The sequence below is a fragment of the Trematomus bernacchii genome, unplaced genomic scaffold (genome assembly GCF_902827165.1).
Source record: "Trematomus bernacchii unplaced genomic scaffold, fTreBer1.1, whole genome shotgun sequence".
Classification (NCBI taxonomy): domain Eukaryota; kingdom Metazoa; phylum Chordata; class Actinopteri; order Perciformes; family Nototheniidae; genus Trematomus; species Trematomus bernacchii.
The window spans coordinates 4,755,183-4,778,109 of NW_022987771.1; the positions used below are offsets into that span (position 1 = coordinate 4,755,183).

At 40.6% G+C, this 22,927-nt stretch overlaps 1 protein-coding gene across 6 annotated transcripts in view; it reads right to left on the reverse strand.

Moving 5' to 3' along the window:
* Positions 1 to 679: 679 nt before the first annotated feature.
* The window catches only part of arvcfb (ARVCF delta catenin family member b), a 140,653-nt gene continuing 118,405 nt past the window's right edge, over positions 680 to 22,927 (reverse strand). For 3 of the 6 annotated variants that reach the window (XM_034148524.1, XM_034148519.1, XM_034148518.1), the window contains 9 exons: positions 20,589 to 20,716; positions 16,283 to 16,433; positions 15,056 to 15,248; positions 13,374 to 13,485; positions 11,716 to 11,803; positions 10,822 to 10,875; positions 9,040 to 9,131; positions 6,752 to 6,864; positions 680 to 3,403 (listed from right to left, as the gene is read on the reverse strand). In XM_034148524.1, the coding sequence (XP_034004415.1) occupies positions 6,763 to 6,864; positions 9,040 to 9,131; positions 10,822 to 10,875; positions 11,716 to 11,803; positions 13,374 to 13,485; positions 15,056 to 15,248; positions 16,283 to 16,433; positions 20,589 to 20,716 (920 nt within the window). In that variant the 3' untranslated portion in view covers positions 680 to 3,403; positions 6,752 to 6,762. The remainder of the gene's footprint in view (positions 3,404 to 6,751; positions 6,865 to 9,039; positions 9,132 to 10,821; positions 10,876 to 11,715; positions 11,804 to 13,373; positions 13,486 to 15,055; positions 15,249 to 16,282; positions 16,434 to 20,588; positions 20,717 to 22,927) is intronic. The other 3 variants (XM_034148521.1, XM_034148520.1, XM_034148523.1) reach the window with 2 other exon arrangements.

A 22,927-nucleotide genomic window follows, 5' to 3' on the forward strand; every position in this document is an offset into this window, starting at 1 on the left:
AACAAATCTGTCAGTATCTGATATATACTTTATGGTAAATAAGATAACACCCCCTTAATGTAAAGTTATATTATAAAGTATGCCGATATGGTGAAAATGGTGAGACGCACAGGCTGCAGTGGAGACGCTGCGCACAGGTGATCGACAGCTGGAACACAAAACACCAAATAAAACCACAAAACAACATAAGATAACTGAGGAACATTGTTGTCAACAACAAAGATTGCATGTAGTATTAAGTTTTAAACAATTGTATATTGAAGCTAACCTAAATCCTTAGGTTTGTTTCTAATTTCCACCTTCACTGAAAAGTGAAGACAGCTCATGGTTTACTAAGCATGTACATGTTTCATATATGTAGCTTTGATATAGCTATTTGCTTTTATCTCAATACATTACATTTAACTTATTTGATAGTGGTAATCTTCCAGAACCAGTGTCCTCCTCATTTGGGATAACACACAATCCTGACTTAAATTCAGACTGTTTCCTTGGAGGTAAAAGTATTGCCAATGTACAATAAATCCCATTTTAGTAATTTTGGTGAATTGACCAATCTCTTGAATGGGTTGTAATGAGCATAGTAGCCTCTAGGGGCTGCTGTTGTGACTTTAAAGCTTGAGACTTACTGGAAAATAATAACACAATATAAAAACAAGACACATAGTCAAGCAACACATTCTTTCCAGGCATGATTTATTGAAAACACACCAAATGTATACTCTACAAACCAGTATTTTTCCGTTATGTTTAACAAGCGTAATATTTGCCTCTGGGTATTAGTAAAATTAACATAATACATTCTGTCACTGTGGCATCGCTTCTGCTCGCTACGAAAGCATCAATAACTTTACTCCTCTAGGAAATCAAAACCATTATTTGTAATGATTCTATCTTTTTAAAAGTTTATAATACAATGTAACACAAGGCAGAAACCCACCAACAGTCTAAACTACTCGGGGAGGGGGCAGGATGAATGAATGAGTTGATTGGAGGAAAAAGGGAGAGAGGGGGAGGTGAACAGACAGAATGGAGAGATGACAGTGGAAAGGGAGGGATATAAAACACACTTATCTAGCATGGAAAAGGTTAAGGCACATGATAGGTACAAACACATCTGCTACTGAGTAGTACTTTATTTTTGACGGTCTTGAATCAGATATATCTACACAGGTAGGTTCGTTTGATTCGACGTGTGACCCTGTCCTGCATTTATTTTACAGCACAGTGGCTTGGCTCTTTTATTTTGTAAATGTACAACGCACATTCACAAAACCAAAACCCCCTTTTTGTTTTTACAAATGCATGTAAATACAACTCCAGATCCTTTGGTTGTGGTACTGCAAAGTGCAGTCAGGAACAGACAAGTCATATGTGGCAAAGGGTTCAGTATGGTCCAATGAAAGCACACACTTCTGAGGACACACAAAAGGGATGCTGGGTATTATTATAACTTTTTTTTTTTTAACCTCGGTAATTAAAATGTATACAATATACGTTTTTTTTGTAGTTTATTGATTTTTACCACAACATACATCTTTGTAAACACTGTGTAAAATATGCAAGCTTGATAAAGTCACATACGCCACAAAGAAAAGTCAATGCAGGCACATGCCATTCGCCTTGATGAGTGGATTCTCTTCCTGGAAAACAGACTGTACACATTTTCACTGGATTCAGTAAACAGTCTCACCAAGCAAGAGAAAAATGGCAATATGATTCTGTGTCCCTCTGCTTTGCTTCGTCTCGCTAACCCACCCTTAAACGTTGTAAAAATATATACTATATGACCAAACTTGATGTTTTGATTTGTACAGTGTGATGCCATTTTTTATATTTTGTCTTCCAGATACACTCGTCCTCCTTTGCTCTCTTCTTGCACATGAATGAATATCCAAATGACTCCACAAAAAAAACGGGCACTTTGAAAGAATAGAATATAAACATCTGTACAGTTTTCTTCATGCTCACAACTGAATATTTCTCTTTTAGATGCACCGGTGAAGGAGGGTTAAGGGTTTTGCGGTCTGAAAGCATCGGGAAGAAAAATGAAATAACTCTTATCAACACTCTCGTCTGTCTCCTTGTCTGACCTCTGACCCCTTGGTTTGAAGATGCAGCGGACATGTAATTCATCGCCTTTAGAAAGAACACTGTTAAACCCTTTTTCCTGTAATTGTTTTTTGACAAATACAAAATATAAATAGGTGATCATCGGCGTAACTCGACAATATTCCACACACATTTAAGTAATGTTGTTATTTCTGTTTTACAAACATGGTGAGCCTGTACCAAATGAAATGTGCTTTCCAAACAATGTGATATTAATATACAACTAAGATTTTTTTTCTCCTTCGTTTTTCCTTTTGACCCTAATATACATTTATATAAAACCCAACCGAAAAAACCGCTTTTCAATCTATCCTTTCTACACGAGAACAATCGTCAATCGCCTCTCTTTTTCAGAAAAACACAAATCATGTATAAACAAAATGCCTCATATCCTCTTTAATACACATCATTGACAACGAGCGACCAGCCTGGAAGATTACACAAGTAACCACATTGTTTCCGTTTAAGTTGACTTTTGCGATGCAGTGTGAACAGAAACCGTTTCTCCATCTGAAATACACACTCTGTCACTTTCCTTTCTCCAGACTTGCAGACTCTTGACTTCATACATGAGCTTCACTGTTATCCTCTTTTGATTTCAGAGCATCTCAGTGCACTTCTTCTTCTTCTTCTTCTTCTCTTTTAAATAAACACCATGGATTGTAAGTCTGTGTGAACATGTTTATCCGCTACGCTACATCTCTTCTCAGGCTCACCTTTGACTTTCTCCCAACAATCTTAAAACCAACATCCTGTGACCTTCAAAACACACCCGTCCACTCCTCTTCACATCCAAAAGCCAAAGCTTGACATCACACCGAAAGTCCCAAAAACCCATCAAATTCAGGCATGAACTTATTTTTCTTCCCAAAAAAAATCATCTGGCGTTTCTTCTCCCTTCCTTCAACACTTTCTTGTACCTTTCCATCGACCCTTCGTTCCTCCACCAGCACCGGCCTCTGTCCGTTTCTTATCCTCGGTAGAGCTCAACAAGAGTCAACACTGTAGCGTTTGCATGATGTTCAGTGGGAATGTAGATATGAGAAAGAAGTAGCAGTCGTCACTTTTTATTCTTTTTTTTGTTGTTTCCTTTTTTCTGAAAAGCATGAGAATGCTGGCTGCTCCTGCTGGGTAGTTGCTGTTGTTGTTGTGGTCATTATTTATTGATTCATTTTTTTAAATCCTCTTTTACTGTACAAAGTCCAACTCCAAAGATGAGCTCCATGTGAAATGGCAGTGGTGATGAGAGAGATCTCCTCTAGCTGGGTGTCGCACCGTCATTATTTTAAGCCTGGAGCACGTGGACAAGAGAGAGGAATATTAGAACACACACTCATACAGTTTAACACAACAACAAGTGAAGAGTTTCAGTCCAAATTGCTGCACAGTGACGTGCATTACGACAAATGATAATGAGCTACATCTAATCTCTGCTTTTTCTTACTGTCAACACATTTCAATAAAAGACCAATACCGACAATGAGTAAATCGATATTTAAATCTTAATGTAAAGACTTCCCTACCCTGACTGTGGAGCTCACCACAAAGCACAATCATTCCTACTTAAAGGTGGGGTAGGTAAGTTTGAGAACCCAGCTCGAGTGCGCTAGAATTTGAAAATACACAACCGGAGAAAATCTCCCACTTCCTTACAGAGCCCCTCCTCCAACACACACGAACGCGCACATGACCAATGAGGGCACGAGATAAGTTTGTGCACAGATGGAAGGCTGACAGGCAGGTAGGCCATCCAGTTATTTTAGCCGGGCCGGCTCAGATGATTGGTCGTGCTTTTTACAGTACTACGGCTTCCACAGATGACATTTTTTTATGGATCTTTTGTCAAAGCACTTAAAATATTCATTGCTATCGGGATGTTAAGAGCATTCCATGGAATATAACAAAAAGTGTATCTCGAGCCGGTTTCTCAAACTTACCTACCCCACCTTTAAGATGTAAATCTTTAAAGTTGAACTAATCAATATATAAATACTATAGTGGAAAGTTAAGCAGCAAAAGAGACAGATATTTCTCCTTCTTGGTAGATGAAATTGAGGATAAAAAGAGACTGAATATTTGATTTAAAATCATACAGAGGCCAAAAAAAACGACTTTATATGGATGTTAAAGTTGCGTTGTGTCTGCTCGATGTGTACATTGGCTAACACATTAGCAACTGACTACAGCCGCAATATGACCAAGGTGATAGTCAGCTTGTTTTGGATTATTGGATGACTTTAAAGTGATATATTATTGTGTCATGGGTTGGCCTTTAGACTGTAGCTTGTTGCGCTGCCCCCAAGTGGCCAAATCTACATGTTTATCAAACTGTATATGCTGTGTTTTTTAGCTTATTCAGAGCTGCAGAAAAGACACAGTTGGCATGCTTGTAATTGGACCTCTATGGTACAGATATATCAGGCTTTGCTTCACAGAAAATATGTATTATTAGAATCACTTTGTTTTTGGTGTTGGTCTTTACATTGGATTTTATGAGAATAGGACGAATACAGCTTATCAAAAGTATTTTCCTTAACCATGTCAGACTAAAATGTATCTTTTACGAGCATTGTAAAATCAATGGATGTGAATTTAGAGTGAAACTCTTCAGTTGTGCTCTTATGACAGACAGCAATACATCAGTGGGCATTATCTCAGTACTTGACAAATCACATCACTGTAGACAAATGCTTCGATGGTGTCAGTCCAGATGGCAAATGGAGGCAGGAGACAGCGAAACAGATGCTTAATGTGCCGGGTGAAATCCTGCATGTGCTCGATGGAGTGGAAAACTCACCTGATGATTCATTCGTATCATTAGCAACATGTATTTGTATTACAGAGGCACATCATACGTCTGTCTCTCTAACGAGCCACCATGTGATGTGCCTCCTGTGATAATACAATGGATGGAGGTGAAGGAGTTGACCTGATGGCCATTGAGAGATAGGACATAGATAAGAAGATGAGGATGATGAGGAGGAGGAAGGCAGCAGTGAGGAGGAGATAAATGCTGCCGCTGGAGACATGAGAATATTGAAGCTCAGCCAGATCAAGTCACTCAGTGGGACATTCAATAGTGGGTTCGTTTTGGAGTTTAGTCAAAAACGGTATGGCAAACCGTCAATAATGCACCGTACATTTATTTTGTAAAGGTTTAATTGCATTACTAGTTTAGATTTCCTTTTGGCCAACAACTAAGATGCATGAACATAAAAAAACATTTTTGAAATAAATGAAATTCAGTTAGTCTTGAGGATGTTCTAACAAAATAGTATTTCTCACAAAAATCCTTCATTAGATGGAAGTGGTTTTAATTGTAATCCTAATTACTAACACTGAATAAATCTTTCTGCTGAAATACATTTGATTCTCTTGACTGAAAAAATACATTTCAGAAAACCTCTCAACAAAAAAGAGAGGCTGTATTTCTTTCTTTCTGTTTCTTATATGGAAATATTCCCATCTACGTTACATAAGAAGCTACTTAGCAATAATTTATACCATGAATGCTAACGAGAAATATTCAAATCAACTACTTCAGAGCAGAACTGTGTGTAAACTGAATTGATGTGAGCTCACCCTTCATTACCTCTCTGCCTCGGACGTATTATAATGTGGCGATAATGTGTGTGTGTGTGTGTGTGTGTGTGTGTGTGTGTGTGTGTGTGTGTGTGTGCGTGTGTGCAGCTGATATGAGTTGGCTTCCATCATCAAATCATCGGCGCACATGAATTATTTATCAGAAGATATCTTGCATCGCGTGTGAGTCGAATGTGGACAGGAGGAGGTTCTGTCGGTGTGTGTGTGTGTGTGTGTGTGTGTGTGTGTGTGTGTGTGTGTGTGTGTGTGTGTGTGTGTGTGTGTGTGTGTGTGTGTGTGTGTGTGTGTGTGTATCTGTGCAAATCTTTTGCTTTCTCCTTCCTGCTTTTCATTAAGGGATAGCTGAGTCCCAGAGGATCCGTCTGAAGTGCAGAGAAATGATTCCCCTTTATCACTTGCTACCAATTTTCTGTTAAAGTGCTAAAATAAGAATTGGATTTTTATGCAATTGTCAGAATATAACAGGTCCATTATCTAAGCCCCGCCCACCTCATTTACTTTCTGTTCTCACATGTGACATGAGGCAGTTTACGATAAGGGGATGAATAAAGGTTTATCTTATATCATTTCATGAGCTGATAATCAGGCTAATGTTAGCTCCAATTAAAAAATGCAGGTAAGTAAAAGGGCAAACGTTATTGTTACTATCTTGTTATATAATCCTGCCTTGTTTACGTTCATGTTGGACATTTCTACTGCATGTTTTCACTTTTAATGTTACAATATATTAAGACAATGATTGGAAATGTTATGCCGTGAACTAAGCCTCTTAGCTTTGAGCCCTAGAATTAGTTTGAGTTACTTGAGGTTATATTATTGATGTGGTTTGTTTGTCTGATTGTTTGTAGAAACATTCATAACATTCAACTGATCTGCAAGTGATTGATGAACATTTCAAGGTGCAGGGTGATCGAGTGAGAGGTAGAAAGGGAAGCAGGCGGAAAGGATGAACAAACAAGGAATGACAAGGATGCTGGGATGCAACACAAAAGGTGAAGGGTGTTATTTGGTTGTGCTTTTATTTGGTCAGACCTACCATGCATGCATTTAGACCCAGGAGTCAACAGGCTGGGGCTTTACATCACAAGCGTCCACCAGACTGACCGCAGGCCTGTTACTCCTGATATAGTGTTTCCTATTTGTGTCATTCTGTAGCCACAGGAGGACGGGGTTAAAAAAAAAGGAAAAAACACAGCAAACAAAAAAGAAGTTAATACATTTCACAAATACACTCGCCAAACCACGCCACATGCATCCAGGATCAGAGGAGCCGGTGTTAGTTCCCTGCCTTCAGGAGGGCTCGGAAAGAGTGATTTCAAAACAGCGAATCAAAACATGAAAATGAAAGAGGGAGAGAGCCGTGTCACAGCCAAGTAGCATTCAAAGCGGGGAGAACACCTCTGGGAAGAGCAGACGGCAGACTTAACACTTTGGAGTAACGCTACAAAGCCTGCGCGCTGAAAACAAACACGCCTGTGATTACTGTGTCCACGGCTTCTAAACCCCACTCTGCCCTTTCAAGATGTGACAGGACAACTCCAGCATAAGTAGTGAACCTACTGTAAATATGATTAAGTGTCAAGACTGAGGTCAGTGTTGAGTCACGAAGCTGCCAAAAGATACTAAGGTACTTCAAGCAGGAACTTTTTAAAGGCTATGGCGCTCGAGGAGGGGTTTTATTTTACACTTTGCACAATAGTCTTCTACAGGAATACAACTGGTTTACTGTACACAGCAATAAGTGAATGTGTTAGTGTCAAATGTGCTAAAAAATATAATTACCTGCTGTTTTATGGTAAGAATATGTTGGTAAAAGATACCTTCTGATTTAAATATGTGTCCTGTTTGCTAATACACATGTAATCCATTGCCAGTGGGATTTAGATGATGACGCCGAGAAGCTGTTATTGATTTCCACTTCTACGGTAAAACGTTGTAATGTTTCTCAAACGCCTTAGCTGTCATCTTAGCCTTTGCAGTTTTAAGTGGTTTTTTTCAAACGTATTTTTCTTTAATTAGCTTCTTAGTGTTGCTGACCATGAGTTGAACCTCCCAGATTGATGCAGTGGTGCAGAGGTGTGCTCCAGGGTGTGGTCAGTGCACCGTGGCATCACAAGAAACACTAATGACAAGCCAAAGGACAGAGGTGCAAACACAAAGTGGACCTTTGCACCAGAAAGGGAAGTACAACGTGGCTTTTCAGTAAGGTGGTAAGTTCCCCAATAAATAACACAACTTACTTTAGAGAGGAAATACATTCTGAAATGCAACCTGAAAAATGTCTAGTTTCTAATTATCAGCTATGATCTCAGATGATTTGATTGTTAAAGCCACTGTGGCTCACACAATAAGCTGAAACTTGTGTGGAGACTATTTCTACAAAGAGCGGACATTGTTGCCACATCGATGCCTTTCAGGAAGGATAGGCTACTATACATGTATATCTAAACTAAATCTTTTAGTTCAGATAGATGAGCCACAACATAAAGAAGTCATACAAACCCATTTTCTGTAGGAACTTAAATCAAAAATATTTCCATTGGTATCATAAACTCTACCCAGTCTCTAATAAAAGGAGAATAACTACAGACTGAGGGCAAACTAAGAGCTGAACCCGACAGGTTTATGAACTTTGCTCGCGTCATACTTTCCATTGTGGCTTTGCCTCGGAAAGATCTTTAGGAGCTGGTTGTAACGTGCACAGTGAAGCAGATATATGACCGTGGACTTTTGCTAAACTGGCTTTAATGGACTCTTTATTGCTTTCATTTTACAACCCCGCAGGGAAAAAATCCCTTTCATCTAACACTGAAGCAGATCAAAACCAAACTACAAAAAAGGACTTGAGAGTCATCTGACATGTGTCATCCGTGCTCGGAGGCCATTATTCTGCGAGTCCTCTTTGAGGCTGAGCAGCCAATCAGATGAGCAAGAAATAAACTTTGACTGCGGTGTATAATCAGCAGAGGACCACTTGATAACGCGGCGGTCTGTTCAGTGCCGGAGCGAGGGTCCCCTCCACCAGGAGCGTTTGTTGGCGGTTCTTTTAATCAGTCTCAGATTAATTGCTTTGCAGACACCAGAAGCTTACACTCCATTAACTGGTGGCTCTCAGATGTGCACGGAGCAACATTAACAGAGAATGACAACTTCCAGCCTCTTTAGAGAATGGATAGGATTAAGAGCCTCTGATGAGGACCACCACAGAAAACATGGAGAGAGAGAAGGAAGAAGAAGGACACAGAGGAAGAGGACATGTGATAACATTTCAATATCATTATTTCATCCTGTTTCCTGCGGGTGCCTAGAAGAAGAAGCCTTTACCTTCAATGGCTCCCGTTCTGTCTGCTCCAGTGAGCCGTCCACCGTCTTGTATTTGAGGTCCTTGTCCCTCTGGTCGATGGTGGAGTAACCATCTAATGAGGGCAGAGAACAAGGGCTGCTTAATCCTCTCTGTCCGCCATTTAACAGAAAAGTGACAGAAAATGTACAGTGTTGTTTTTACAGAAGTGCCTGAACGTTAACAGACACAATGAGGTGCTTTTAGTTAAAGTGGACCTATCATGCTATATTTGAATAATATAGTGTAGGACCATACCTATATAAGGCATATTTATACATTTTTTTTTTCAAAATACCAAACAGATCATGCATTTTAGCCATGCCTCATTTCGCTCAATTTGACATTTTTTTGCTCTGTTTTTGCTAGGGCTGATTCAGTGAGAACAGCACCATCTACAGGCCTGGCATATGTACTACAGCGTCTCCAGCGCTTTCGAACGGCAATGGCCGTGGCTGTCTCCTCCTGATTGGTGGAGTTGGCCCAATAGCCGTAGCGCCACTGTCCTGACGTCAGGACAGTGTTCAAATCTGGATCAGTTTTTATCAGATCCGTTGCAGCCCCTTTTTTAGAGATTTGGGTATGGAGGAAAATAGAGAGGGTTGTGTTTTCTGACACTTGGTGAGTTCCCTGGAACACCGGGGACACATATTCATGTATAAAAGACGTACAAAAGTGCATTTTGCATGATAGGTCCCCTTTAAGTGAGAGATCTACTTCTTCCTCCTCTGCTTGCAGCAAATATTAGTCAAACTTTTGCCTGACCTTGTGTGAGATACAAAAGACAGCACACATGCTTTCTCTATACAAACTGCAGACCTTGCACCCTAACAGCGACAGGAATGATGTGGCTTTTGCAGCAGTGAAGAAGTGGGTCTGTTTCAGCAGTAATACATCAAATCTCCTCAGATAATACACAGATTCCTTCATTTCTCCTCCACTCAGCGTAAAGCTTCAAATTGTTGTGCATTTATTTATTTATTTATTCATTATTTCAATTATAATTATTAATGGTAGGCATACCTTTTCTTCACAGACTTTTTACACATAAATATTTTTTATATTTTTCTGCATTTGCAATGTTATCCCTGTTACATATAATATACATTCTACTGAGCTCTGAATGTTGTAAAAGAGCCATGTGACACATTTCTCCTTGGAGTCCTTCTCCTTGTTCAAAGTCGATGTAAGAAGCTTCATACAAGTCCTACTCTGCAGTATTTTTAGCCCTACTTTAACTTCGAGCACAATTCCTAAAGGGATTCTTGGACGCTTGATAAATATGGGCCCAGCGTGATATACCCTATGAGGATGTCTTTGAGTAAGTGTGTGAAAAATACCCTCTAAAAAGAGAATTCTTAATGGCAAACCCTCTTATTTTATCTAAAATAACTGCGAAACACTTCAGAATTTTGAACAACAGCAGGATTTTCACTTTGAAAGAAGCCCAGCAGAGCAGCTCTGCCCAATGAGATATTCGACGTGTTTTTATTTAAGTGGAGAACCACCCACATGTTTTAGTGTTAAGCTTCTAATGAAGGCCCAGCTTTGAACAAACATCTTGTCAAGAGAGGGGTCTTGCATTCAGCATCAAAGACGACATGTCTGCGAGATCACAGTGTGCAGCGGTTTGAAAAAAAAGCATCTTGGCAACGCTTAAAAAACGAGTGGAAGAGATGTCGAAGCCCCTGTTTGGAAACTGGAGAGAGATTAGAGGAGAGCGAGCTGTTCTTTGGCGAGGGACCATCATGCAGTCTGGCTCTTACCTGGACCCGGCTCCTCCATAGGTGTCATATCACCACTGCCACATTTCCTGGTGCCTGAAAAGCATTCATATGCCGTTTGAACACAAACAAACTGAGTCATGGAGCCAAACGCTGCTGCTTTTTCAGGGTAATGGTTCTCGGCCAGTGAGTGGATAATGCAAACTGAGAGTGGGCCGGTGTGAGCGCCGCGTTTCATGTCTGGATGCAAAGGAAAAAAAGGCCGGCACAAGACCAAGAATCAGGACATTAAATTGATGATATGCTTTGGACTCAAAGAGATGTTTGTTGTTGGGCCAATATTCTGCTAAAGTACCTCCCCACCCCCGCCTCATTTACTGCTGCTGTTAAAGAAAACCTACAACCCAGTTCTTGATGGTTAGGGGACATTCAAAGTTATCTCCGACCTGCTTACGTCAATTTAAAACCTACATGGAAAACAAAAAGAGTCTGAAATAAGGACATCTTTATTGGTCCAACCTAACTTTTTCTGCAAAGCTCCCACTATGATATTTATTTGTAATTCCCCTATGAACTGCATTCTTGCACAATAACACACCACACAGGAGAAGAGCGTAGCAATGTGACAGCACAGTGCTACAATAAAGCCATGAGAAGAAAAAAAAGGCATGTTCCAAGCAAAGTGGACACACACTTGGAGCGTCTCCGCCTCATCACACCCACTTGGTCCTCTAAACAGGCGTAAACAGCAACAGCCTCAAACACACACACACACACACACACACACACACACACACACACACACACACACACACACACACACACACACACACACACACACACACACACACACACACACACACACACACACACACACACACACACACACACACACACACACACACACACACACACACACACACACACTATACTGACCTTGGTTCTTCTCCATCAGGGGCAGGGTGGTGTCGTCGTAGCCTGGCTTGCCGTTCTTGGTTGCTTTAGGGGTGACTGTCGCTGTGGGCTGAGAGCAGAGAAAGAAAACATGTGAACACAGAATCACAGCTCCAACAGGGACAGGTGGAACCGAGGGAATATGTTGTCTGTCTCAATGCTAAGAAGGATTCTGACCAGACAAATATAATATCATATAAAAAAAGTTGACAAGTGACATGTTCAATATTAGTCTCTTTGTCCATTTGGCAGGATTATGAAAAACTACTAGTCCGCTACATATTGCAGCAGATCTGAATCACAGCAAAGTTCCACTGACTCAGTATACATTTGAATTACATTGCATTATTTGCTACGTTTGGTGACGAATTAATCAGAAAGATAAATTCACATGAATGCCCTCTTTAAGTAGGAACAACGATACCGAAGAAATTGGCCAACATTTGAAGACAAATTTCATTCCTAACTTAATCGGTTTCATCTGCTTTTCATTTTCCCACTAATGCTGGAAACACTAATAGCTCTTTGTAGTGTCCCCAAATTAGTATTTACAGCTCGGGAATATTACAAAGTTGAACAAATTACTCGGGGAAACCAAGTTGGGTAGTGGGACCATCGAAGGAGCACATGGACGCACCATTGGCCTTGGCAGGAGTTCATTGGCGATTTATATTCAAATCATTCTACGAAATGAGTAGTTGCTAATGACGCTACACTTTTTGTAATGCAAACACTCTCTTAGAGGGACACTTTATTTAAAGCTAAGTGGTTCTTCTCAACATCAGAGGTGGGAAGTAGTAGAGTACAAATACTTTGTTACTGTACTTAAGTACATTTTTCTGGTATCAGTACTTTACTCCACGACTTTTTACTTTGACTTCTTACATTTTGAACCCAAATACCTGTACTTTCTACTTCTTACATTTTGAACCCAAATACCTGTACTTTCTACTTCTTACATTTTGAACCCAAATACCTGTACTTTCTACTTCTTACATTTTGAACACAAATACCTGTACTTTCTACTTCTTACATTTTGAACACAAATACCTGTACTTTCTACTTCTTACATTTTGAACACAAATACCTGAACTTTCTACTTCTTACATTTTCCAAACAGGCTGGTTCCTTTAGTTTGAATGTGTGTTTGGTGGCGTGATCATTATTATTTAGAGTCATTGCGTGCCTATTGATTTGAACACGATCCGTGTATCCATCATTTCCTGGTCTTCTCTAAAGAAGAGGGACCAATGAAAACGTTGTCATGTTGCCGTTGTTCAGCATGGAAACATTCATTAGCTAACAATGACATTATTGTTCTATTAATATAAAGGGAGGTCAGGTACTCTTTAAAACAGATGGTAGTTATGGGTACTTTTTACTTAAGTACATTTCAAAGCCCTCTTTACTTTTACTTGAGTAAAGAAGTTTAGTCAGTACTTCTACTTTTACCAGAGTATGTTTAAACACGAGTATCTGTACTTCTACTTGAGTAAAGGATGTGTGTACTTTTGCCATCTCTGCTCAACATTTGTGTCTCGAAATGTTAATAAAATATATTCTTTAAGAACCTGAGATAACAACATCAGTGCTTACGATGCAGATTATATGTGATGATTTACAAGATGAGATTTCTGTACCTGGAAGTGGCTTTTGTTCCACCCGTCCTTGGTCAAAGCGTTCCTCAGTTCCTTATAGCTCCAGACCGTCTGCAGAACGTGGGACGCAGCCTTGGTTTCGCGAGCCGATTGGCTGAGAGGAGGCCACAGACAGGAAATGACAGGAAATGAGTAGGGTATTACAGCACACAAATCAATCCCTCTATTCAAAGACGCAGAGTCCCCTGAGCTGCTCCAAGGTCTACTTTTTAATTCATAGTGAGATGAGTGCACATTTCCTTTCATTAGCTACCTCTGAGACGCCAGTATTAATTACATGTGGGTGGGGGTCGCGCTTCAAAGAACGCTAATCTCATGTGGGTGAGAGGAAATGCGGCTATTTGGTCTGAGAGTGAATTATTTGGTATATTCATGCTAGTTAGAGCGACTCTCTGATCAATACTTCACCTCACAAGGACGGGACTTTGGGAAGTGCTCTTGATGTTAAATTAAAAGCAGGGTAGACGCACTTCAGTTTGATTGGCTGACACTGCGGCCATTTAAAAACAACTCTTTAGAATACCTGCGTTCATATCTGAGAGTTTTCATTACAAGGTTCTTGTGGAGAGCTTTAGAAGTATGACGACACTCTTATATAAGCAGCAACTTCAGAGACCCCCCCCCCCCCCCCTCTATAACAATGCTTCTGAAAGCCTGTTAATTAATGTGTGGTGTGTTGTTATGTGTGTGTGGGTGCAGCTTGTTAGAGTAAAGCATTGTGGGAGCCATTAGAGACACATTGCATTATCCTCCATGATTTTAAAGGCTCGTTGCTTTCAAGGTCACGCAGTAATTATTACATGTGTCTCCACGGTGTTTCTTTACTTGTGGCACGGTTCACATGGATATGAATGCATAGTGTGTGTTTGGCTCACTGTCGGAAATATAATTAGATTGACCTACAGTATTAAATCGATAATAGGAAAACGTGTGTTACAGCATCACTGGACATAGTGAGTAATTGGGTAAAATATGAACTCTTTAAGGAAGCTTATTTTTGAAAAAAAGGCAACAAGTTTTGAGTGTTTAATTGTGCATATTCAATATAGGGTGGCCTATGTGTAAAAGGTAGCCTACTTAATACATACATTCTTAAAAAATAATGGTTTGAATGCACTTTATCTAGAAATCTTAACTTTTTATATGTTGTAAAGTCACATTCATTTGGGATGTACTGTGTACACAGGTGGAAGAAGTCATCAGATAAGTAATAGTAGTGATATTAAATTGTAAAAATACTCTCTTACAAGTAAAAGTCCTGCATTCATTCACTCATACTTTTACTTGAGTAAAAGTAATGGCATCAAAATATACTTAAGTAACAAAAATAAAAATACTTGTATAGTGGCCCACAATACAATCATATGATTCTTGATGCATTCATGTGTTCATCAAGGCCAGTAAATATTGAAATAATATGAATTACTTTGTATACGGCTGCGGGATATCCTCACTTATAATTATAGGTCATTATTTTTTTATTAATTTAGATCTTGTATTAGTCAAAAATGTGAAGCAAATACATTTGGTGGAGTAACAATAACAATATTGCCTTCTAAAATGTAGTGTAATTAAATAAGTACCTCAAAACTGTACTCAAGTTCAGTACTGGAGTAAATGTACTTCATTACACCCCACCACAGTCTGTATTGATTGAGTCTCACCTGGTCCTGTTGATGGCCACCAGCTTCTCGATGGCCTGCGCCTGAGCGAGGGAGCGGGCGTTCTCCGAGGAGTCGGTCACGATCTCGTGGATGGTGTTCAGGATGGCCACCACCGTGTCCTCCTCCAGGTTCTTAGCCGGCCGCTGCTGGCCCGACGGCAGGTTGCTCACCAGGTCCCGCATGGCATAACTTCCTGTTAGGGCACATTATTTTAAAGGTTAATAATGTTAGTAATAGTGATTCATTTAAAATCTAATCAAGATCACAAATGAAACAGGTAATTATATCAGGCTTACTATTAAATATGCCTTAACGAGTTTTATAGAGGCGATACATGTAACTGTTTCATGCTGTTTCACTAGGATTTCAGACAGCATATTCTTGCTTTGAATAAATATACATTATTGTTATTTGCTTCAGAAATACTCTATTTAATCAAACTCCAGTGGTTAGATTTTACATAACATTTAAAAAAAAAGTACTTAAAGGTGGGGTAGGTAAGTTTGAGAAACCGGCTCGAGATACACTTATTGTTATATTCCATGGAATGCTCTTAACATCCCGATAGCAATGAATATCTTTAGTGCTTTGACAAAAAATCCATAAAAAAATGTCATCTGTGGAAGCCGTAGTACTGTAAAAAGCACGACCAATCATTTTAGCCGGCCCGGCTAAAATAACTGGATGGCCTACCTGCCTGTCAGCCTTCCATCTGTGCACAAACTTATCTCGTGCCCTCATTGGTCATGTGCGCGTTCGTGTGTGTTGGAGGAGGGGCTCTGTAAGGAAGTGACAGATTTTCTCCGGTTGTGTATTTTCAAATTCTAGCGATCTCGAGCTGGTTTCTCCAAAATTACATACCCTACCTTTAAGACATTCTTTGGATGAACTTTGGCAGACGACAAATCGATAAACTCACACTCGCTGCATCTTCATATTAGCTTTAAATGACATTTTAAATGTTTTTTTGCACATAATTGGGATTTTTACACCATCTCATACAATGGGGTTAAATGACAAAAGGATCTCTGTGAGACCTTTATGGTAAGGAGGAATACATACAGCCTTTCAAAGTTAATACCCCTGAGTATCGTTTGAAAGATGTTTGAACATTTCCTTTCAGACGCTCTGTATCAAACAATAAAGTCTACTATATTTCTGTCGATTTGGAACCGAAATGCTTCATCAATGATGCCATGTTAAATCAGTGTGTGAGGCTGTTGTTACCGATCAGGTCCTTGTTGCGGCGGTCGATGGAGAGGTTTCTCAGCGCGATGGACACCGCCCGCACCACCTTATCAGAGTCGGAGCGCAGCAGCTCCACCAGGATGGGAAGACCTTTCTCCTTACGCACCGTGGCTCGGATGTAGTTGGACCACTGGAGGGTAGAAAGAGGGCGGGATGTGACTACTTTTCATAATTTTTAACCTTTAACCTCCACACTGACAGCAACGTCCTGACATTCATGCAGACACACACAGACCCACCTGGGAGCTGCCCAGCATCACCACTGGGAACACTCCACTGAAGGAGCCCAGGTCACCTCCATGAGGACACACACACACACACATACACACACACACACACACACACACACACACGCTCAATCATTCATTCAGTAACTACAAGCTCTGCTCCTTGACTTATTCATGACATTACACAGTGGGACTCTGAATGGACATGTGATATCATTTGTCTTCATTTAAACATCAGTGGGTTTTACGTCTCATTTTTTTTGTTCCATGAAACATTAAGTTTGACATAAAAGGGTTTATCTTCTAAGCACTGAGACCCCGAGAGATGTAATTAAGGCAAGGACAGGCCTGGGTGATCCACTAGGTGGCAGTAGTAAGCTTTAAGAGACATGTTGATCCAGTGGTAGAGTAATAAGAAGGAGCAAGGAGTGAAGAGGATTGAAAGAAGCCGCTCTGTCCTCTCAGGGAGCAGGGCATGCTTCGTCCAGATGTGACAGAGTGATGTCACAGTATATATGTATATCAGTATGTAGTGTCTCTACTTTAAAGAGTCCTCTCCTGCTGATGTTCAGGTGTATATCAGTATGTAGTGTCTCTACTTTAAAGAGTCCTCTCCTGCTGATGTTCAGGTGTATATCAGTATGTAGTGTCTCTACTTTAAAGAGTCCTCTCCTGCTGATGTTCAGGTGTATATCAGTATGTAGTGTCTCTACTTTAAAGAGTCCTCTCCTGCTGATGTTCAGGTGTATATCAGTATGTAGTGTCTCTACTTTAAAGAGTCCTCTCCTGCTGATGTTCAGGTGTATATCAGTATGTAGTGTCTCTACTTTAAAGAGTCCTCTCCTGCTGATGTTCAGGTGTATATCAGTATGTAGTGTATCTACTTTAAAGAGTCCTCTCCTGCTGATGTTCAGGTGTATATCAGTATCTAGTGTCTCTACTTTAAAGAGTCCTCTCCTGCTGATGTTCAGGTGTATATCAGTATGTAGTGCATCTACTTTAAAGAGTCCTCTCCTGCTGATGTTCAGGTGTATATCAGTATGTAGTGTCTCTACTTTAAAGAGTCCTCTCCTGCTGATGTTCAGGTGTATATCAGTATGTAGTGTCTCTACTTTAAAGAGTCCTCTCCTGCTGATGTTCAGGTGTATATCAGTATGTAGTGTTTCTACTTTAAAGAGTCCTCTCCTGCTGATGTTCAGGTGTATATCAGTATGTAGTGTTTCTACTTTAAAGAGTCCTCTCCTGCTGATGTTCAGGTGTATATCAGTATGTAGTGTCTCTACTTTAAAGAGTTCTCTCCTGATGATGTTCAGGTGTATATCAGTATGTAGTGTCTCTACTTTAAAGAGTCCTCTCCTGCTGATGTTCAGGTGTATATCAGTATGTAGCGTCTCTACTTTAAAGAGTCCTCTCCTGATGATGTTCAGGTGTATGTCAGTATGTAGTGTCTCTACTTTAAAGAGTCCTCTCCTGCTGATGTTCAGGTGTATATCAGTAGGTAGCGTCTCTACTTTAAAGAGTCCTCTCCTGCTGATGTTCAGGTGTATATCAGTATTTAGTGTCTCTACTTTAAAGAGTCCTCTCCTGCTGATGTTCAGGTGTATATCAGTATGTAGTGTCTCTACTTTAAAGAGTCCTCTCCTGCTGATGTTCAGGTGTATATCAGTATGTAGTGTCTCTCCTGTGACATGTCTCCATGCTTTAATGTTCAAAAAGCTCTTTATTGTTCTCATACTGTCTGTGCTGCAGCACCTCTTTTCACCCTCTGTCTGAAACCAGAGCCCAGTCTGCTCTGATTGGTTAGCTGGCCGGCTCTGTTGTGATTGGTCAACCGCTTAGAGATGTCCCGCCCCTTAGCCTATCATTTACAATGTGTAGGAGCGCTAGCCAATAGGAGCACGAGTGTTAGATAGTGATGTGACTACTTGACTGAGAAACTCCCTCTGGAGGGGAAATAAGGATTTTAGCCTTTGCAGACCATTTACATGCACAGAAACGTGTATAACACACTACAGGAGAGGGAAAACCGCCCCCAAAAACACATTATAGGGCACCTTAAAAGATAATTCAGTCATTCTGATCAGCTCCAACAGGAAAAAACCAAAAGGAAAGGAGGATTTCTCCTCAAAATGCTCACCTGAGCTGAAAATCACTACTGCTAAATTATTAACGCTGAATGAGAGACTCTGGGCTGAAACTCCAAAAGATTAGTGGAGGCGTTTTTCCCCTAGAGAGAGAGAGAGAGGTGCTGCTGATTTCAGGACTGAAGGATGTGTTTATAGGCTGACACACGGGTGTAAAGAGAAGCTCTGCCTGCTGGGAAAAACCCAAGTGACCGCTCCAGCCTGAGGTGCTGCTCGTAAACTGGCATCTGACAACTAGCCTTCCCTGTTGATAACTCACTGAGAGCAGACGGCCTCTCTCTGCTCCACAGCAGCCGCTCTAATTGGAATAAAAGTCTGATCCTGGGTGAGGAGGCTCTTATATCATCCATCATCAGAGGCAAACATCTCCAGAGGAAAGTTTGGGCTGCTTCAGTTATCTAACCTTTATCTGGTCGTGTCATCCTCCTTATTTCACGGCTTGCTTGACTCCTGGAAACTGATTGGTACATTTTGAAACTCAGCGATCTGCTATTTTTTTGATAACAGACCGTTGCTAAGGACACTCTAAACTCTAGATGATGTGCAGTCATATCAATCAGCGGAGAGAAGTTAGGTCAATATGACCTCAGCTGTTGCCAAAACATTTGATGAGTTTTCAGTCTGATACGATCAGAAAACACTGTCTGAGACTATTTCCTGTTTACACACTGCTTATATGATTTGAAGAGACAGTGCATCAACACGTACGCTGTGTCTCAAATACCTCTGTACCTTCACCTTTTGTTTTGAGTGCATAGGTGTTTTTTCCGTGGCACAATGCACTTTGAGTACCCCGATGACACACTCATAACAGTCAGAGAGTTAAGGTGAAAAGGCGGTCTCTTCTCACACTCTCGCCATCTTGGCCTCCTAACGGAAGTTACAGACCTGGTTGAAAGAGCACTAAGCAGTTATAAGTTATACCAATGGGTTTTCACACTATTTAGGCAACATACCACTATACTGGTGCCAAAAAGAAGCCACCGTTATTTTAAAGGGTTAATTGAGTAGTCTGTAATGTTTTGGTACTGCATACAATCATTGTTAGCTAGCTGGTTAAACATGGCTATCGTCACTTGAAGTCAAAGCAGCTGAGTGTGATTTAAGACTACACAGTCGAAATTAACATGAACAAGTGTTCAACCCACAGAGGTGGGAAGTAGTGGAGTACAAATACTTCGTTGCTGTACTTAAGTACATTTTTCTGGCACAGTACTTTACTCCACTACTTATTTTTCTGACGACTTTTTACTTTCTACTTCTTACATTTTCCAAACAGGCTGGTTCCTTTAGTTTGAATGTGTGTTTGGTGGCGTGATCATTATTATTTAGAGTCATTGCGTGCCTATTGATTTGAACACGATCCGTGTATCCATCATTTCCTGGTCTTCTCTAAAGAAGAGGGACCAATGAAAACGTTGTCATGTTGCCGTTGTTCAGCATGGAAACATTCATTAGCTAACAATGACATTATTGTTCTATTAATATAAAGGGAGGTCAGGTACTCTTTAAAACAGCTGCTAGTTATGGGTACTTTTTACTTAAGTACATTTCAAAGCCCATACTTCTTTACTTTTACTTGAGTAAAGAAGTTTAGTCAGTACTTCTACTTTTATCAGAGTATTTTTAAACACGAGTATCTGTACTTCTAATTGAGTAAAGGATGTGTGTACTTTTGCCATATCTGCAAACCGACGACCTGTCAGTGTAATAAGGAAGTATCCAGATTGATAAACCCTAAACCTCTAAACCCTTCAGACTCTGTATTCCTGCACCTGCTACTGAAAGGTCAACCATCAGGACAGACTTTTCAAAAATACAATATGTGTGCAAATACAATCTAACATTCAGACAGGACATAGTGTCCTCGTGTTGTGCCCCCCCAACCCCCCCCCTCCCTCCTCAGGGACTTACGGTCCACTGTCCAGCGCTGAGGTTCTGCAGAGCGCCTGCAGCCGCCTCCAGGGTGTTGTAGTTCTGGCTCTCCGTCAGCAGAGACAGGTACAGCCTCACCACTTCAGGCTGATACAGCAGCTCGAAGCCTGCAAGGAAACACACACACGCACGCACACACACGCACACACACACACACACACACACACACACACACTGGTTAGACTATCTGGCAAAAGACAGACAAGCCAATTAGGCTGAGTGAAGGTACCGGCAGTACCAGAGTGCTGGGTTTTATCTCGGACCATGGGGAGGGCTTTTTGGCGAAGGGAAACAGGGGAAGAAGCTTGGGTTTCCCATAATGCACCATGTCTCTGGGACAACCTTAACAAATGCAACAAAATTAGGATTGCAGCTAATTGCACGGAAAACAGGTCCGTTTTTTTTATTCACGTGGAAGACTTTTCTTTTTTTTGTCGCTGCCTTTTATTGAATTAAATATCCATTAAAACAAATGCTGGAACGGTGCTTAGAAGGTTTAATAAGCATTATGATTAAATATACTTATAAAGGATGAGAGGACAAGAAGGAGAAGTTATTGATCCGACCAAACCCAGAGCCACTATAGTCGATAATTAGGCCTTTCTCTGATGGAAACGTAATGACATTATCAGCTGTTAGACAGTGCAAGCTCACAGAGAGACATTACATCATATTCATACAGGGTCGTTCTTATTTTGCACAACTTCTTAAGTGCTTTACAAGGGATCAACAAGACGATTCAATTAAGCAGGAGAGGGGGGGGGTTTCAGAGCGAAGGTTTCTCCTGTCAAGGTCACGTTGAGCTGCTATCATCTCTGGAGGGAGGTATGCATCTTTTATGGCGGGACGCATTAACCACAGGAGGGGGAGACATCTCGTCAGACTTTAATGGCTTCAGCAAAACACCTCTCTGCTGTTTTTAAGGAAACTGAAGGCACATTTTGACGACTATGTGCATGTTCGAGTGTTGTTTTAGATACATCTCAGGAAGTAGTTATGGTTAAGATGGAAAGGAAATGTTTTTAGAGTGAGAAATCAAAAACAGTTCTTCAACAGGGGGCTGAATCTGAGGCTTGATAGAGGTAGATGTGTTGGAGTGTTTTATAAGTTGGTTCACACATACAAGGAATTTGCTTTGGTTTTTAAAAAGGAGCAAATATAGAACAAAAAAACTATTAAAAAATAAAACAAGAAATGTTTAATAATATATAAAAAATACAAACATATATAGATATAGAAATATACAAATGTAGGTATGATAGGAACATGACAAATGACTTTTTATAATAAAAAATGTGCAGTTTATCAGAATTTCAGTTGTTAGAGCTGGACATTTTAAAAAGACCTCTGCAATTTTTAATAGCCCTATTTAACTGGTAGCCAACATCTTCCATTAAGCCTGCGTCACACCGTCCCGAAATTGACACCAGATGGACACACGATAAAGAAAAGGTTCAAATTCGGCTCTGATCGTAACAACATCGGGCCATTCGTGAGGGCATCTTAAGCCATCGTATGACCGCCGGTGGAGTTTCTCAGGCTCCGGCAGCAACTTCGTGAGCGGTGGCAAAATCTTTGGCATGCCAAACAATTGCCGAAGGACCTTGCGAAGGTTCATTTTCGTGTTGAATTCGTGTGTCCATTTTGCCCTTCGTAAGGCCATCGTGAGGGCATCTTGTCAAATCGTGTCATCTTCGTCTGTACTTCGTGTGATCATCGGTGCCATCGGGCATTTTCCGCCTCACGAAGACAATACGAAGGAAACAAGAAGCTGCCCGATTGTCTTAGGAAGGCAACACGACTACGTGAAGCCCTCGCAATGCCGTCGTGTAGCCATCGTATTATAGTAAAATGTGTGTTCTGTGAAACTGAAAAGGATATTACATTGTTTTTGTTACTTTCGTTGCAGTTGTATGTCTTAAATGTAATTTAGGTTAAATTCCTGTTTTATTTAGATGCTTTTATTTTGAAGGCGAGTTTACGCTGTTGACAGGAAGTTGTTGTTGCTATGGAAACAACACGACGGAGTGTGTGGTTCGGGTGCCATCGTGTGGCCTTCTGTAGGCATCGTACTTGCTTCGGCTGTTACTTGGCTGTTGACTAAGTTCGGGGCCATCTTCGTGCGAAATTCACAATTCCATATTTGTGTGTCCATCTGGTGTCAATGTCGGGACAGTGTGACAGGGGCTTTACAGAATGTCACCAGCAGCTTCCTTATCCTCGGCACTATAAGCAATTTCCAATCCTTCTTCTATCCCTTTAGGGCTTGATTAAAAAAATATATAACCCACTGTTTACCACTGAAGCATGCATTTCCA